The sequence below is a fragment of the Battus philenor genome, unplaced genomic scaffold, assembly GCF_028537555.1.
Source record: "Battus philenor isolate CCGP_79_NKW_IND1 unplaced genomic scaffold, ilBatPhil1.0.hap1 SCAF_20, whole genome shotgun sequence".
Classification (NCBI taxonomy): Eukaryota; Metazoa; Arthropoda; class Insecta; order Lepidoptera; family Papilionidae; genus Battus; species Battus philenor.
The window spans coordinates 12,166,407-12,186,228 of NW_027181683.1; the positions used below are offsets into that span (position 1 = coordinate 12,166,407).

At 35.0% G+C, this 19,822-nt stretch overlaps 1 protein-coding gene across 1 annotated transcript in view; it reads left to right on the forward strand.

The window, feature by feature from the left end:
• The window catches only part of Gad1 (glutamate decarboxylase), a 44,761-nt gene that overhangs the window by 24,084 nt on the left and 855 nt on the right, over positions 1–19,822 (forward strand). Inside the window, exons 5-12 of the mRNA XM_068765875.1 lie at positions 4,259–4,456; positions 5,387–5,505; positions 6,150–6,290; positions 7,002–7,112; positions 8,062–8,129; positions 12,793–12,871; positions 18,808–18,957; positions 19,431–19,625. Of these exons, the coding sequence (XP_068621976.1) occupies positions 4,259–4,456; positions 5,387–5,505; positions 6,150–6,290; positions 7,002–7,112; positions 8,062–8,129; positions 12,793–12,871; positions 18,808–18,957; positions 19,431–19,625 (1,061 nt within the window). The remainder of the gene's footprint in view (positions 1–4,258; positions 4,457–5,386; positions 5,506–6,149; positions 6,291–7,001; positions 7,113–8,061; positions 8,130–12,792; positions 12,872–18,807; positions 18,958–19,430; positions 19,626–19,822) is intronic.

Below are 19,822 nucleotides of genomic sequence, written 5' to 3' on the forward strand. Positions count from 1 at the left end.
CCCATCTGCGCGTACCGAGGGGATTATATTAAATTCCTCTTGACGAATTAATATTATTTTTGTTGTGGCAGCCCCATGTTCAACGCATGTACTCCACTTTAAACTTTATTGCAAGTAATAATAGCGTCTATAATCGCGAATCATATTATCGAATCTTTGTACTGTACAATGTGTTTCAAATTCGACTTTCAATATATTAAAAAATAAATATAGTTTTTGGGTCACGGAGCAGGAAGCGCAATATAAGTCTGCGAACGAAAATACTTGACATAGTCCAGCGAATTGGCGAGTTAAAGTGGCAGTGGACAGGCCACTTAGCCCGCAGAACTGATAGCCCCTGGGTCTTTAAGGCTCTGGAGGCCACTAAAAGTAGGCAGACGACCTTGCTAAGGTCCTCGGAAGGCACTAGACGTTGGACGCAGACCTGGAAATCTATGTGGGAAGACCATGTCTACCAGTAGACGTTTTACGGCTTATATAATGACCATAATGATATTTTAGAATCTAAATCTTTTATATTTCTTCGAGATAATTTTGTTTGAATAAAAATGAACAAAAACTAAGATTTTTCGTTCGTATTTTACTTTATACAGACGGTCCAGTTGAAATTAAAAAAAATATTAAACAGCGCTTTAAGCAGCGTTAAATATCTTATATCAAACTACATTTCAATAATCTAGATTTAGAGAGGGTGACTATACAGGGTGATTATTTATAGGTGTATAAAGTGATAACTTTGAAATAATTTACATTAGTTTATTTTTGGTATTAAAATGCAACTGGCCAGTAACTTCTGGTAGTACAGCCAGCGGGAACAGATTATAAAAATAATTAATTTAAAAGTTGCAATTCGAATTTCGAAAACGCTTTTTCTTACCATATCATCGTTACGTTATTTTTAAAAAATGAGCCCATTTACCACTGCATATAGTGGGGTTTTACTGGGATAATAAGATCTTGTAGCGACAGCAACTGGCTGTATAGATTACTGTGCGCTACAAACTGGCTATATTCATTTAATGATGGACGTTGTTAGCCTTTTTACCTTTTACAGCTTCTTCGGACTCAGGGCTCGCTGGTCCGAAATCCGCCAGTTAATAAATTAAAAAGAAAACGCTATGAAACTAGGAGTGTTCGTATTTATACGTATCTGTCTCTGTCACGCACATCTTCTGTCTACTCACACAAACGACACTTGTGATTGGTTGTAAAAAGTAGGTATTGTAATTGGTTGTGTAAATAAAGTTATTTCTAGGATTTGTTTGTACTTTTAAGGTTTAGTATAAATGTAGGAGGTTCTGTAAATATAAATTTACTCTGTTTTCTGCATTTAAGTTTTATTTTCAACTCTAAGATACTGTCTTCTGAAGTCTAATATTCTTACTAAACGTCAAAGTGACAAGCTGAATTTGACATCTCATCCCAAATGTCACATCTACTTTTTGAATTGTTTTTTATATGTTACAACTGTCATAATCGAGTTTGCTTCATTGGAATAGCGGCTTTTGGCCACAGACATGACAATGCAGCTAATTTAAATTCCCGCCTGTTTTGATTTAATTCTGTTTACTCACCCTCGCCTGCGTTGGGTGATAGTCCTCCCCCGGAGAGTTACTCATGCCCGATGTTGTCACTTCATTATTTCATTGTTTTTCAATGCTGAAGTTCGTGTCAATATAATTATGATTAATTTAAATCTTAAGTTCAAAACACAATTTGACCGTTTATAGAAATAACTTACTTATTCTCTCTTCTGTTAGCTCGAAGGCTTTTTCAGGTACATCTGAGTTGAGTTCACGGAGCGGAAGAGTCTGAGAACTTAAAAAAGTAATCACAAAATAATTAAGTCTCAATATAATCAATTGTTTAATATATAAAATAGGCTTTTCACATTATTATGTAAAGAAAATCAGGGAACCCATAAAAAAATAAACACTACTATTAAAAAAAAATATCTTAAGTAAGTTTTTATATTACGCGGCTTATTTCAAATTAGTATTATAGTTAAATTGTAGGACATACTAATCCATAACTTATATAGTCTTAAGGTAAATTTTGTTATTAACTTACTCATATTCTATGGACTTCTGGATTCTGAAATAAAATTGTTTATTTTTATTATTATTATTATTATAACACATGAAAATCCAACTAGACAATTCAAAAAAGGAAAACATTTGACAGGAGTGGCCAAGCTCCTTGATAGTGCGAGCCATTGTTCGAAATTTGAAATTCTTTTCGAGCCACAATTTAATACGTATTTAAAACACGCAAACGAATATTTTTTTACAACAACTATTTTTATTGAAATTATGTGATAAAATTACGAAATATGTGCGTTGATGTTAGACATAATTGCACACGTATATGACAGCACTCATAATACTTAAGATGCCGGTTAGTTAATTATGATCGGTGTTTGGATTTCGCTAATTCTATGGTAGAATAATAATACTAAATATTCACACCTGTAATTTGTTTCGATTTCCCAGGAGCTGATATAGGTTATATAAATTTAAATATTGAATTAATTCGACAATCAATCGAAAGAAAAATAATCGTTCAAAAAGCCGAATGTGGCTCGCGAGCCGCAGTTTGTTCACCCCTGGTATATGACATCATCATAAACACGCGGCAGGTTTGCTTCGCGCGCCACCGCAATGCCAGCACATACGTGCGGCGGATCACCACAAATCCTTCGCCAAGGCTGTGTTATGGGGGTTGGAGAAGGGCGCTGTATGTCCCTTTCCTATGTCCAGATCTTCGACTGTGGATCAGGAGTTCGAATGATCCTTCTCTATCTCTCTGCAGCCTCCTTTTCCAACATTAATATTTTTAAAAGCCTAGAGTAAAGTATAATAAGCTTATTATATTTCTAGTACAAACCTGTACATAAGGTCGGTATTTTTTAAATATTGTTATACACATAGACAAGTTAACCATATCTATATATCGACATACAAATACTATTTTTTTTTCTTTACGAAACATTTGTAATATTCTTTAGGTTTATATTAAATATTATACTAACATCGCTAATATATATATATGTAGATTGGTGCTTAAAAACATTGAATGAAAATAGGCTATAGCTATATTTTAACTAAAATCGTCGATAAAATTAAAATAGCCGTACATCCGACGGAAAGGCGGCAATATCTCTGTTCGTCCGCGCGAACTATTGCTTCCTTTATACGCGCGATCAACTGGAAAATAGTTTTTACGCGAAAATAAATACTTTATTTTTTCTATAAAATCTTGTTATAAAAGGATGAAGATCTTTGTTGGACGATTATAATATTTCCTTTTGGTCTGGTTCTAAAATGTTACGTTATTGGCATAAATTCCTCGAGATTGAGAGCGTAGAGTAATTCGAAACATCTTTTCGTCCAAAATACCTCAATAATTGAAGACCAGTGTATGTTATCTGTGATGATATGAATCTTAGACGTGATCGCTTACGATGGGCCTTATAAGAAGGCACACGGTTACTCATAAAGCTTACGCCGAAGTCTAAGTTTGAAGCGTCACTGTGAGATCGAATAAAAAATGAGGAGATAAGCAAAAGAACCTAAATTACCGTCGTAGTTCGAAGAATTGCTCGTTTAATGTAACAAAGAGCGGAACACCGACGGTTTTCTTGGCCGAAATGTTTTCGATTGGCAACATGAAACCGGTGGACGCGGCGTGGATAGGCCTCTTTCTAGGTAGACCGACGACATAGTCAAGATCGATGGTAGTCGCTGGTGGGCAGTGCAAGATGTCCATGCCTAGTAGTGGGCATCTACCGACTAATATGATGAAGACTCTTTAGTTTTTATACTAATAAATTTCGCTAGGCAACAGTTTGCGGTATTCAATGTATAATATAATTCAGTTTTAAACAATATAAACAAACGATGTCGGTTGTATGTATGATAGTTTCAATATCACGTTTGCGGTACGCGGTCCGAGCTGGATTGACGATCCGCCGAGTGCGGTGTCGCCAACCCGACTCTTCATTTCCGAGTCACTCTTAGAGAATCTGTTACTGTGATATCTGTTATCTGTACATTACCATCCGTCTTACCGTACTTCTTTTCTGAAAATCAGATATATAGGAAGAATAATATTCTTCCTACAATACTAAATATATGACCATGAACAAGATGGAGGAAAGTCATTGGGTGCGCAAGATCGTTCATTGTTGCGACACTTCAAAATACATGATGAGGATTGAGAACATTCAATATTTTAATTTATATAATTCCTCCATCAGGGCACCCCCACTTCTTCAACCAGCTCTCCTGCGGGCTGGACATCATTTCGCTGGCGGGCGAGTGGCTGACCGCGGCCGCCAACACCAACATGTTCACGTACGAGATCGCGCCGGTCTTCATCCTCATGGAGAACGTGGTGCTGGAGAAGATGCGCTCCATGATCGGCTGGAAGTGTGGCGACTCTATTCTAGCTCCAGGTAAATTAATTTTATCTCAAAGTGACAAAGCTAATACAGGTATTTAACAACTTTGTTAATGTGTTTAATTAATTTATTTATTTAAACTTTATTATACCCCATAAACCATTACATAACGAGTAAAGAATCTATTGTACTCCTTCAGGAAAGATTCTTCTCAATATAGCTAACTCTAATCTTCTGTTTTGTCTTATTTCATATTAGCTTGGAGTGGTGAGATGTGCTCACATTTTTGGGTTAGAAAGAGCTGACATAAAGATCATTTTTTTTAAAATTTACTGCCTTAGTATAAGGGGACTATTCATTCTTTAGACACTTCTAGAATGAAATGAAACTCCTTCCATTACTAAATTAAATCCTATTATAACCAAACTTATTTTTGCTGTACCAGTACCTCAAATCGATCACTAATCGCTGGACAATTCTTTAATTTACATATGTCGTTATATCTTGAAGTTGGACTTACACAACTTGAAGGTCGCATGAATGCCAACAGATTTACTGTAGCAATATAATAGCTTACAAAGCCATACATTGAAAAGTTACAAACAAGCACATATCTCCCCAGTGGAGGCGATAGAAGAGTAATCACAAATCTAGGAATTCTCAAAGGGAACTTTGACCTAAAAACACAGCTGCCCAAGTGGCATTTGCAGATTCCACGGATTGCGAGAGACAGGGAGCAGAGAATACTTAGCGTAAAACCTCTTTGAAGGAAGCGAAGCTAGAGAATCCCCTGGGACCGCTACATACTGCAATTTAGCCGAATTGGGAAGCCGACCTGCTTTTAGATCGCCTAGGCCGACGCTCCGTGAAGTGACTAGTTGTTTTGTTATAATAACGCAGTTGTGACTATTTTTTATTTCAACCAATTAACATAATTTTCCGTACCTCCATGTATCAGATCAGTGATTGTCATGTTATCTGAAGGTGGGTCCGTGTCCAACCTGTACGCGTTCCTGGCCGCGCGCCACCACAAGTTCCCGCAGTACAAGGAGAAGGGACTCTCCAGCATCCCTGGACAACTCGTCATGTTCACCTCCGATCAGGTAACTCTTTGTTACTGGTTACATTATATAATAAAATACGTTCATACGATATACTTTGCCAAACACTTTTAATTAGTCAAGAAATTTATATAATGTAAATTTAAATATGTATTTATGCTACCAGTTACAGACTATTTTTTTTTAATTTACACAAAGATATAGCAATTTAAATAGCAGTAAAAGATGAGAAATTATCATAGATGAACTATATATAGGTGTAATTCATCCGTCTTTGGGAACCTCCCGTTCCCCCGCCTTGTGTTGGATAGGGACGTTATATTTTTTCGTCACAATATCTTTCATGCTTTTTCTTGCCTTATCCATCATAAAATTTTTCACGTCTTAAGCAATCTTATCATTCTTTCAATCGTCGTCTTTAATCCTTCTACTCTGTTCCCAAAGTATCACAGATTATTTATCACATTATTGTTTTGTTTTACCTGTGGTCTTATTCGACTCTTTACTATGTCTCTATATTTTAATCTAATTTTTACACCTTTCAATACCTCCTTTATTGCTGTTCTGCAATACTTTAGAAATGGTGGGCGACAGTCGTCGTCACCTAAGAGGGAGGTAATGGTGCCACTGACTATTTCCTTAGTGTGTAAATATTAGAAAATGTCAGTTATATATTGTATTCGCAGTGCCACTATTCGGTGAAATCATGCGCGTCTGTGTGTGGCTTGGGCACGGATTACTGCGTGTGCGTGCCGTCGGATGAGCGTGGGCGCATGCTGCCCACCGAGCTAGAACGCCTGGTGCGATACCACAAGGACCGCGGCAACGTGAGTACACCACATTGTATATTCAAATTTAAAATATCTTTACTTAAGTACATTTAGTTGTGCTTTTGAATCGTCGATTATTTTTACATTATAAGTAGTAAGCTTCACCAAGTTCGGATTGCTGATCAGCTGAGAGCCGGATAGAAATTAAAAGTACATGTTTATAAATAAAATTTAATAATGTTACATGAATACATTATAATATTAATCACGAGTGAATAAATCAAATTCCACAAGTTTCTAACTAAAAACAATTAAATGCTATATTAATATTTAATAATATACTATTAATATAAAACTACCTAATAATATACTATTAATATAAAACTACCTAATAATATACTATTAATATAAAACTACTAACATTGATATAAAACTATGAATAAGAAGGTCTAAAAAAGTTTGAAATAAGTTAAATGAACAATCGAACCTAGATTTGGCACTCTTTGGTACCTTTAACTGATGTTAAGTAACCCTAAACTTGACAGCCAAAAGCTCATTTGTTATCATAAAACAGATCTTGAGGCTAGACTTTGATCCCAGAAATCTGCAAAGGCATCTTGAGTAGCACAAGTGAAGGCATAAAAAAAATAAAAAAGCCAAATCCTTTTGACAATCTTACGAAGAAAAAAAATTGACAGTTAAATATTAGCTGTCTCTTTAAGCTGAGATACTCCATTACGTTCACCAAATGTTACTCGTAATGTTAAGGTGCCATTCTTCGTGAACGCAACCTCTGGAACTACCGTCCTGGGAGCCTTCGATCCTCTCGTCGAGATTGCCGACATCTGTCAGAAGTACGACATGTGGATGCACGTAGATGTAAGTGAAGAAAGTTTATTTATAAACATATCCTTCTTTCATAGAAAATAAAATTAAAATTTATATTTTAGAATTAATAAAACTATTTTTTGATAGACCACTTATTCGTTTAGTGTATCTACCAAACATAAACTTTTTTTTGACATACATGTTATATGGTATATATTGATATAGTTTGTCATTTATAGTTTATTAAGTAAATGAGTTTCTTAAAGTTCGGATTATATTAATACAGGGTAATGCTTAATAATATTTATCGGAGTAATCTTTGCAATACTTAGCAATAAAAACCAAGATATATCTTGGTTTCCTAAAAATTTCCTAATAAGTTCGCGGGTTCAATTCCCAGGATACCCTTATATAATTTACAATTTGTACGTTAATTATATGGGATTATCATTGTCCACAAATAAGTTTCCAGAGGATTGTCAGCAGCATCTTCTGTATACCATAATACAACCCTGCGTTTAGTTTTGTATTTGGAAACGTTGAATATTAAGAGAGAGAGAGAGAGAGACGTCATATATCTTAGGTTGGAAGTATGCGGCTTACTAGTGGTCCTATTGAAAATCTACCAAAGAGGCATATGTTCAATAGTGTCGATAATGATAATGATTTAAATATAAATAAAAATATTATTACTATCCAAAATCATAACCAAACTTACTACCATATACTTGCGTTAAGTTTTAATGTTTACTGCTTGATATTGGACACCATGCATGGCACGCTTCACGATAACAAAGACAGGTATTGGTGATGCATTATAATGAATAAGTTAACTCCTTGTCAAGGAGATCACGACGATGATGATAATGGTGAGAGGAGAAGGAGGCTTTGACTATATATAGAGTGAGGGTAATGACTCGAAAACTTTTCAGAGGCATTGGTAAACGTAAAGGTTATTTGTGGCATGTTAATGGTTTTGTAACGAGTGTTTGGTTTTCAGGCTGCATGGGGTGGAGGTCTGCTTTTCTCCAAGAAATACCGTCACCCAAGGCTAACCGGCATTGAACGGTGAGTTATAATATGTAATACTTCAAATTAGTTTTGCTCGGGATTTTTGAAATCGACATAGACGAAAATACATCTCAACGGATTGGATATTCGAATTGGCAGTACGAAGCGCGATGACCAATGGGTTTTAAGCTTCTTGGGTGGAGACCACGGAGAGGCAAGAGAAGCATAGGATATCCACCCACGATATAAACAGACGGACTTGTTAACACACTCGGAAGATATTGAATGGTGGCTACTTCCAACCAGTCGTGAACAAATGAATCAAAATAAAAATGAAAAGTACATTGCACAAAATGTTTAAAATAAAATAAAGAAATGTAAAAATGAGGTAAGGAATGAATGATATCGTGATATGAAATAGAAAGGCAAAAGAAATGTGGAAAGAAAGATGAAGTGCAAAAGATTATAAGAAGAATGCACAGCGCAAAAATAGTAATGTGAAAAAAAATTATTGAATGAAATAAAACGACACTTGTCCTTCCCAAAGATAGGAATAGGAGAGGCCCCCAATAGCGGGGGCGTAAATAGTCGTGAACTGGAGTTGTTACATATGAGTTGAAGATCATAATTATGAATATATAAATACATATATATCTGCATTTATAATAATAATAATAATAATAAAGCCCTTTATTCCGAAATTAGTATTTACAAAATTATTGCTACACATTTTGAAACTAAATTTATTTTTAAAGTATGTCTCTAATTTCAGTGTGCCTGTTGGCATAGGCCTCCTCAAAAAACTTCCATTGACTTCTGTCGTTTGCAACCCTTCTCCATTTTACACCCGCAGTCAGTTTTAAATCATCTTCCCATCTTATCTTTTGTCTTCCTCGATTTCTTTTTCCGTCTCTCGGGTACCATTCTGTTATGGCCTTGCTCCATTTCCCATTCTTGTCACGAATCACGTGACCGGTCCATCGCCACTTTTGCTGGTCTATTCTTTTTAATATATCCGTCAGTTTAGTTTTCGATCTTACAATGGTATTTCTGATTCGATCTTGTCTTCGTATGCCTGTCATACTTCGCTCCATTGCTCTTTGACACATGGCTAGTTTTTCCCTGAGCGATTTGGTTAATGAACAAGTTTCGCATCCATAAGTTAGACAAGGTAGTATGCATGTGTTGAAGGTTTTTCTTTTTATTGCCATTCATATATCTGCATTTACCTACTTAATATACCAACCGTGGATACTATTGTATGCAAAGAACACTAATTATGGTGGATTGTGGTGCTGTACATGCAAATCCGCTCCGTGAATTAATCCTGCATTCCCACCATTAGCCGCCATCAATCATGGCCGCCGCGCTAAATGCCGATGCCGTTCGGGCTGACGGCTGGAGGGGGGATGAAAGGGGAAGCAATCCGTTCGTACAGCCTTGTGCGATGAGCGTACGACATTCTAATAGGGTTGCCATGTTTAATTCTCACACAAGTTATTGTTAACTAGTGTTTTTTTTAAATATCTAACTCTAAATTATTTTTAAAATATATACAGTGACAGGTTTAGGTGTGAATGCTTTAAAGAAGTGATACGTTCTTTAAAAAATCAATGGATTCAAGACAGAAAGAAATAACCAATAATATGATGTTAATACAGTAAGAAAAAGCGTTTTGCAAAATTCATATTACTGTATATTATATTTAAAATGGAATCCTCAAGGAAAACGAAGATGTGGCCGCCCAAAGCAAACCTGGCGGATGATCACTGCAGAAGTGAAGGCAGTTGGAATAACGAGGAACGAAGTAAAGAGCGAGGCTCAAGACCGCTCGGGATAGATCGTACTGTGGACGTCCTCTGTCCCATCTTGAGGGCATAGGAATAAATGATGATATATTAAAATTAATTATTGTTTAATTATACGTCCTTGTAGAGTTTGTACAGCCAGAAGTTTTTGGCATAATATATAATTAATGTAACATATTTCAAAGTGATCACTTTATATAGGATGCAATCATCCTATATAAAGTAAGTGTTAAAGATTTGTTGCACAAATAAGAACATATATACCGATTTTAAAGCTTTTCCACTTATAACTAATCACCCTGTAAAGTGCAATTTTTCTTGCCTGTACTTGTCAGATCTGTCGCAATATTCAAAAAGTCTTTTGTCCTGTAGTAAAAAAAATTGTATTTTAAAAGCAAAGTAAAAATAAACTGAGAGATGAAAGCGTAGCTAGAGAAAATCCCGTTCGTAGCACCCCTACGCGACAAATAGAAACCTCTCGTCTCGTAGCGGCGCGTAGCAGACCGAAAGTTCGCACGTCACTTCACGTGACGTGAGCACGACGCGTGTATCACAACGGTTTCTTGTGTTCATTGTTTTTATTATACGTATCATATATGGAATAGATACGTAATGATAATAATAAGAAAAATTTATACAAATAATTTAAATTGAAGTGTCTGTTTGTAATAATAAATAGTCGCGTTTTACTACATTCACATATATACGGTATATATAACACATTTTACATCAATAACATTTTTTTTTATTTTGGTCTTTGTATCTGTTTGTCGGTTTGTTCCGGCAAATCTTTGAAATGGCTGGACCGATTTTGATGGGGCTTATATAGACAGGTAGCTGATGTAACAAGGAGTAATTTTTGAAGAATTTAGTTAGCATTTACTCTAGAAATCATTAGTTATTAACTGATACCTTTATCTAGATTTTATTAAATTAGTAAGTGTTTTGCGGGCAAAATTATATGCTATAAGAATACCACCAAGTAATCCTTCTAAATTATATTGTGACTTAAGGAATTTATTACAAAAAAAATAAAAATAAAACTTCTGTGTTTAAAGTGATAATAAATGTCGGAAATGAATTGCTCTACTAACGTATTAAAGATGTTGTAAAAGTGTACAAAAGGTATAACAATACTATTAAATTGAGTTCTTTTGGTATTCTTCACATGATGTACAGAAGGGGTCACTTTAAATGATCCCACGCGTATAACAATATGAATAAATAAATAATGTAATAACCTAATTCCATATAAAAATAATTCTTCTTATATGAGAATTTAAGAGTATTTCCACAGATCCTGCAGTGTATCTGTCAATCTAAGCCACCCTTGCCGCCATAAACTCTGGCAATCAATTAAAACTCTCACCCTCTTGGAAAAAACAAAAAAAAAACCATCGACACAGCTTCGCCCGCAGCTCCGTCGCTCGTTTATCATCCGGGAGTGTTTAAAACAAGTCCTCTATTACACCGTTGTGTAACATGGTAAAATATAATTGTAATTGCACGTTATTTTTATCGCGACACAAACTGATTTTTGAAAATCAAGTTATTCAAAATTATATGTATTCATTTTAAGATAAACATAAGAAATATAAATTGAGATATGCTTGGAGTAATTTTTAATTGCAATAATTACAAAGAACGGTTGCGAAAATGTGAAAAAACAATCAAGTGGCGACCACCAGTACACGAAATGTACCCACTAAGTGGACTGACGACGTAGTCAAGCTCACGGGAAGATGATGGATGCCGGCAGCGCAAGACCAGTCCCTTTTTCCAACGCCTTTTTAGCCCACAAACCTGTCCACATAGTCTTTTTCCAGTACAGCCTTCAAGACCTTCTTCGATTCGGTTTTTACCTCCTCAATCATGTCAAAACGGCAACCCGCATTGGCCTTTTGAGTTTGCAGAATAGCCAGAAGTCCCACGGAGCCATATCAGGCGAATAACGTAGTTGCGAAACGATCAATGCAGTATGATATCTACCAATGGAAACCTGACGCCTTTGACACACAAAATATCCTTCGAGAATGTTTGGGCTGAACCAAATAATATTCCAACTTTTGACAAATAGACGCTTTGCAATGGTTATGTATAGTCCTACCTAAACCTAAAAAAAAATTACCAAACTTCCTAATATCCGGGAGTTTTAATGACAATTTTACTCTGCTTTTTGATCATATATAAAAGATGCAAATAAATAATTACATTTTCTTTGAAAATATCATTATCATCATTATTTTAGTTGTAAATCTTCTACTGCTGGATATAGGTTTTCCCCGATTGACTGGCTCGAAGCGGCTTGCATTCAAAATCTCCAACGACAAAAAAAGTCATCTACACACCTTTTGGGTGGACGTCTTACGCTGCGCTTGTCTTGTTTCAGTGACCTCCAATCCAGAACCTTAAGGCTCCAGCGGCTATCAGTTCTACGCGTTATACAGCCTACCCTCTGTCACTTCATCTTTCGAATCCGCTAGACTATGTTACTAACTTTTGGTCGACTACGGACCTCCTAATTACTGATTCGATCGCATATAAAATTCCCGAGAATAGGTCATTGCATTTAAACTGTGAACTTACCAATGAAGTTAACAGAAAGACCGTATTAAAAACACCTTAGAAATTAAAATCAATGTTTTTATATTATTTTAATTACATGTTTTTATATATGAACATTTTATTATACGGTGTGATACGCGGCCAATGCATATCGACCCTTGAAAAACCGGGGCTTTTGGTTAAAACATATGCACTGTAGGGCAACTGTGTCAATAGTAGATAACAGAGCTTTTTAAATCCTCTATATATACCTTGAACACTTTACTGAATACTAAATCAACGTATTTTGTTCGCATATATTTAATAAACGTATTGAAAATGTCTAATTTTTCTTTTTCTTTGTACAGGGCGAACTCGGTGACCTGGAATCCGCATAAGCTGATGGGGACCTTGCTGCAGTGTTCCACGGTGCACTTCAGACACGAGGTAAGTGTTTAGTAGATGGCAGGTGACCAGAGGTTCAGCGATACCAACCATAACCCATGATCTTCCAAGAAGCATTATTTGTACTTTAATTTCTTGTATCGCTCACATATTTAGTTGAAGATTGCAGATAATAGGCTGCTCTTCAAGATCCAGAAAGAAAGAAACAAACTTATGTGATATATTAGGGGGACCGGAAAGTAATGTCTCTTTCTTAAGTTAAATTCACACGACTACATTTTTAACAAGTTTTTATTTCTAATCAACGATATATTCACATTCGTTATCAACAATCTTTTGCATATAGCATACAAGTTTTCAATGCTGTAGTAGGTTCGGTTAGTATCGGTAGTATCGGTTTTTCTGTAAAATATGTCGACAAAAACGACATTACTTTCCGGTCCCTCTAATAAACTGTTAATTTTTTAGACCACATACTACACGCATAGTCATTTTAAAGACAACAAAATGTCGATAAATCAGCACTACGTCTATGAGGCTTCCTGGCTAGTGCCATCTAGTGGATTTTTTAAAAAATTATGATAAAAGTTCTGTTTTTACGAATGATAAATAATAAAATTACTAGTTTAAAAAGTAGTCATCGTGTTTTTCAATATGAAATATAGATGACGACTTGAAAACTATTCAGAGTGATGAGTTATAAGTGTAATAGTTTTAAATTGGTGAATGTTCGATAACCTCTCAATCTGGTGATTCAGTAGAATTTACCAACGCGAGTTTGAGTTCGATGTTCTAGAGCAGTGGTTCCCAAAGTGATCTATATCGACCCCTAGGGGTCTATGACAACCTTCAAGGGGTCTACGTCAGCATTTGGGGGTCCATGAAATGAAAATGGGGGTCCACAGACTGGACATCGTTAGCCGAGGAGATTTAAGATTAACCCTTACAAATTTGACGCCAAATGTTGATAATTTATTATTAAAGCATCAGGTTCATCCTTCTCACTAAAAATATTGACTTATTGCTTATGTTATTTTATTTATAGTTTTTTTTATGTTTATTTAATGTTACGTATATATTACATAATAGATACAAAATTTTATTTTGAGTAGTTTTAATTTAAATTCAATTAATAAATGTATAAATTAACATGTTTTTACTTTAAGTTTTTAACACTAAACTTCACTACAGTTAGAAATTTACAGGAAATCAATATCAGGTAATTAGGGGGTCTAGCCAACACGGAAAAACATGGCAAGGGGTCTACGACAGAAAAAAGTTTGGGGAACTCTGTTCTAGAGGGAGCGCTAGAGCTTCGTTACCTTTAAAAAAAGTTAATACTAAGCTTTATCTGCAACCTATTTCCCTAAACTCTCGGAATCTGCCAATGTCACAGTGTAATCCAGTCCAAAAAACTCGTAAATATGACCATTCCATCTAGAACAGCCTATCGATTTACTTTGCAGTGTTTAACGTAAGTTGTAATTTATATCTTACTCCTAAAATGCCATCAAATACACTCCCGTTTGCGATTATGGATAATTGCCCGAATCTGAACAAATACTTATTAGAAGATAGATTCCCAACTGAAAAACATGCTAAAAACAACCTTAACAATACCGGTATAAGGATTATGTAACAGAGGGACGATTCAAAAATCGTGTTAATACATTTTCGACCTTATACCATTGAGATAAGACAACGAAGAATAGAGGGGTTGAAATTGGCAACATATGTTTAGAAGTGTCGAGAGAGGAATTTAATTAAAAGTGGCGCGTGCCGATGTCAGTTTGCTTTAGTGATGTACTGAATTTTGTCGATACTTTGTTAATAATTTTCTCGAGTCGTATTGAGTCGACTTGCGTTGATAATTTTTTAATAAATAAATTAAACGATTTGAGATAAACCGTATATTTTGTCATCGACAATTTCAAATTAGGCGCTTTATAAATTCGAAATCGATACAGAAACGACAAACATTCTCCTATAGTTTATTTGCGTTAAAAATGTCGATTTGTCGTTGTCAATAAGCTTAGGAAATTTCTTTGACCAATTATATCATATCTAATTATATCTAATCTCATAATAGCACCCACGTAACTGCTAAGGCAATAAACCTTAATTACACCACCTCGCCGTCAGCCCCGACTGCCTCGTTCATGGAATTCGTGCTTTGTTCCTGGCAGTCTCCTTTGTGTCAGATATTTCAGCGGTCATTGCAATATTTAATAAATTAGAGATAAAACGTTTTGAATGTTGTTTATGCCGTGAGAAGTGTAAACAAGACATTATTTATTATAAATATTGTTTTAAATGTTACATTGAATACATAACTTAAAGATTAACAAGTACACCTATCCTCCGATTTACACGGTAGATATGTTCCTGAGAAAAACGTGTAAATCGAAAATTATAAATTTTCAAGTCAAAACCGTGTAAATCGAAAAGCTTGCAGAAAATGCATAATTTTGCTATTTAACAGTTTTGATTTTTTTTAATATTTTTAGGTGTACACAGAAATAAAAATAAAATGCATTGACAAGTTAAAATATTTAATATATTACGGAAACACTGTTTTTTTTATTTATATTAATCTAAATTATGCACTCACTTGTAATTTACGAATATGAAAAATAAAATCTTTCTGGAACTGTGAAAATTTCACTCAAATACGATTTTCCGTAGATAAAACTTTAATTTTATGCCAATTAATACAGACACACTGTGCGTGTACAGCTAGTCAGCACATAAGCTTGGGATTTCCCGTGAAATGTGTACACAGCACACGTGTTCAATCACAGTACCATTAAGTAGACTTCTATAAAAACAAAAAAAAACTTATTTGGAAAACCGTGTAAAAGCGAAAACGTGTAAAACAAGTACCGTGTAAATCGGGGATAGGTGTATATTATATTCTTATTTTATTATTTATTGAATCTATGTTCCACAGATATTAGCATCCTTTGTTTTTATAACAACCGGTAATATTTCCACGTGTGTCTCTCGTTTCTGTATGTCACAGTGTTCACTAAAGCATGGTACTCTGGTCTCTTATACTATTAAAGTAATAATTATTAATATTTTAAACTGTCACCGTCTTGTTTGATTTTCACAACAGCCTAAAAATGTCCAGTTTGCCATGACTCTTTGTTTGGCACTAATCGGTGTAACATAACTCCTGAAGATGCCCCGTGGAGGGGTGAAACACGTGTTGAGTAATTTGACGGTGGCGGTTGTGTGATTCGCGTTGTTTGCCGCATACGCATTTATCAGCGGGCTGGCGGGCGGTGCATTTCATTGCACGACTACCACTGCATGTGCGGAAGTGGCTAAATATTGGTTCTTTTCTTATTTACTATATAAAACAGTATATATGTAAAACAGTATGTGGTCGGTACAGCAAGTTGTTTTTTTTAAAATAAATGTCTGTATTTATCGATGTTATTAATGACATCACTAATATCTTCAACCGAGAGGGCGGGGTCGGTGAATATTTATTGCTTGGCGTATTGCGCTGACGTTTACAAGGCGTTGTGTTGTCAACCTAACATATTAGCTCCATTGGAAAGTAAGCTTTATCTGAAGGGAATATACACCAATATCGATTGATAATTTCGCAATGACATAGAAGTTTTGACTTAATGAAAATGGTCTATGATTGATATTATAGTAGGCTTGCAACTGACTGATTGGTGCAATTGATTTTCGGAAACAAACATTATTTTTCTAGACAGAATATAGTCAAGTTTTATAAATACGAGACTTATTTTTTAAAAAGTTATACGAAAGTTTTTGGGACTCTGTGACTTTGGGTCAGTACTCTGATAAGCAGCGATTCCTTCGCAGCCTAACACAGAAGTTCAGTACTTCTACAGTTTCTTGAAAGAGACGTCAGATGCTTACAATGTTTTGCAGACAACTAATTTGACAAAGTATAGTCTAGGAAATTACATATAGCTTCTTGCCTAGTTTGCACATTCTTTAATAAGCCGTCTGCTGCTTTTATAACTATATAATAAATAATGTCTGTATACATGTATGTAAATGTGCTAATACGGAATTTAAAAAATAATAAATATCTAATGATAATGCGGAAATAAAAAACGGTTAATAAATTCAAATTTCTACTTATTAAAATTAAGTATTGTTTACTATCTGTTTCCTTGAAGAGTTTTATACTACCAGAATTTATTGACCTTTTACAAAGCAGTAGAAAAATAATTAAATGTAATAAAAATATGTGGTTTGAGATTAGAACACTTTATGAAGTATCTTTACACCTGGAGTATGGATGAGGAAATGGTCGCACGAACCGAAATGTTAAAAACTGGACATTGTTAGTTCATTGCAAATACCAAACAAGACGATTAAAAAAAAATATTATTTATTAACTTTAGTTTATAATAGTTTAAGATTTATTACTAGTAGTATATAGTAACGAGAGCAAAAAAAAACGTAAAAATATAAAGTGTAATAGTAAAAACAGAAACGGACGCTAATGTCTACGGATTATAGATTCAATTTATAAAAAACCATTAAACCTATAATCAATAACCTTGTATACATATATCAGTCATTAATGTTAGATAATATTTTATTAATTAGTTCTTATTATGTAACTTGAAAACGATGAAGAAAACACGGGTAAAATAATCTAGATGGGTGAAGATTACGTATAATGATTTATTATTGCAATCACTATAAATTCATTCATAATGCTTGTATTATTACAACAAATCTAATTCTAGAATATTCTTTTTAATTTATATGTCTACGATATATTCTCGAAAATCTTCAGGTGTATATTTGAGCTTATTTTGTTATGTAAACTTGTCTAGGTTATTATTTAAAGTAGTCATATCATTGTGTTAAAAATGATGAACCATTTCTCTTCTTAAAAATAGTATATATGTAATATTTCTGTCCAGATTGATTAGGGTAAAAAGCTCGGGAATTCTTGTTTGCTTGCATCACGTGATCACACAGATAATACATAACAAAGGGTTACCCGCGCGAATAGCGCACATAGGGTGCCGCTATCTCTGTCAGCAGGTGTTTGTTTTGGACGCGTTTATGTTTATAGATAACTTAAGTCGTGAATAAATTAAGTTGCAGAATGCAATATACAATCATCATTATATTAGCTGATAGATGTCCACTGGGAGGTATAGTACTCTCCCAAATATTGGTCCACCTAGTGGGGGAATTATCCACACCGAGTCTACTAGCTCGTGGTTGCCACTTGAGAACCTTTCGTGTGCGTCGTCTTACCTACTGCCACTTCAGACAAACAATTCCTGAATTTTCCTTGACACTCGGCGATCTACCAATTCTTTGAATCTCTAGGGCAGAGTTTCCCAAACTTTTTTGTGTCGTAGACCCCTTGACATGTTTTTCCGTATTGGGTAGACCCCCTACTTACCTGATATTGATTTCCTATAAATTTCTAACTGTTAAGTTTAGTGTTAAAAACTTAAAGTAAAAACACATGTTAATTTATACATATATTAATTGTATTTAAATTAAAACTACTCAAAATAAAATTTTGTATCTGTTATGTAAAATATACGTAACACTAAATAACCATAAAATAAACTATAAATAAAATAACGTAAGCAATAAGTCAATATTTTTAGTGAGAAGGATGAACCTGAGGCTTTAATAATAAATTATCAACATTTGGCGTCAATTCAATCTGTTTTGATATTATAAGATAGTATGATGTAAGTATGTATTATCAGATAGGTACTATCAGTGTATGTGTTGAGATCCACTATCATGGACCCCCAAATTTTTTTTCGCTGACGTAGACTCCTTGCAGGTTGTCATAGATCCCTAGGGGTCGATATAGACCACTTTGGGAATCACTGCTCTAGGGTATAGAAGTGGCTTACATAAGTCAATAAAGACCTTTTCTGTTTTCCTAAAGGATAAGGTTGTACTTAACGAAGATTATTAAAAAAAGCACACATACACAGGGCATTCTTTTGAGCTGCAATGAGATGGCCGCTGAGTACCTGTTTATGACTGACAAGATCTACGACCCGCGCTACGACACCGGCGACAAGGTGATCCAGTGCGGCCGCCATAACGATATCTTCAAGCTGTGGCTGCAGTGGAGAGGAAAGGTGAGCGTTTGAATTTAGCTCTACGAAACATGCTACGGCGTAGCGTGTTTCGTAGAGCTAAATTCAAGTGGCGTAGCGCTACGAACAGTAGTCGCTGCAGTGAGATAAAGTAAATAAGTTTATGTAATACCTACTTCGTTATATATCTCATGGTCATAAGTTTATTTTATTTTAAGTGGATATAATTTAACTAATTGTCAATTTATATTAATTATTTTTATGTATTTGATGTATCCACAATCCAAGTACGACACTGGCACACGTGTTCGTTGTTCCGTCTGCTATATCATTTAGTACAATAGTAAATTTGTGTGCGTGTTTCATTGATACAAGGAGACGCGAAACATTACAATGTACTTAAAGTTAATATGAACACCAACATAAACGATTAGTTTAATTTGGTGCTATATTATATTTACTTAAACTCTAAAGTAAGAGTAACCTTATTTATCATTTAATTGTTCCCTCATCAGGGAACATCTGGCTTCGAGCGTCTGATGGACCGCTTGATGGAACTATCGGAGTACATGGTGCGCCGCATCCGCGAGCAACCCGACAAGTTCCACCTCATCCTGGAGCCGGAGATGGTTAACGTCTCCTTCTGGTACCTGCCCAAGCAGTTGAGGGGAGTGCCGCACAACCGGGATAAGGAGATCAAATTGGGCAAGGTACGGTTTCATGATATTCTGTCATCATCATCAGGGCGCTGACTCTACTGCTGAACATAGACTTACGCTATAGATTTTCAATAGTACCGGTACAAAGTATCATGCATCTAGGGTATTCAAGTAAATCCAACAATGTCATTTAGCATACTTGTAATTTTGCTTAACTTTTAACTTGCTGGACAGGCCAACGGATTGGC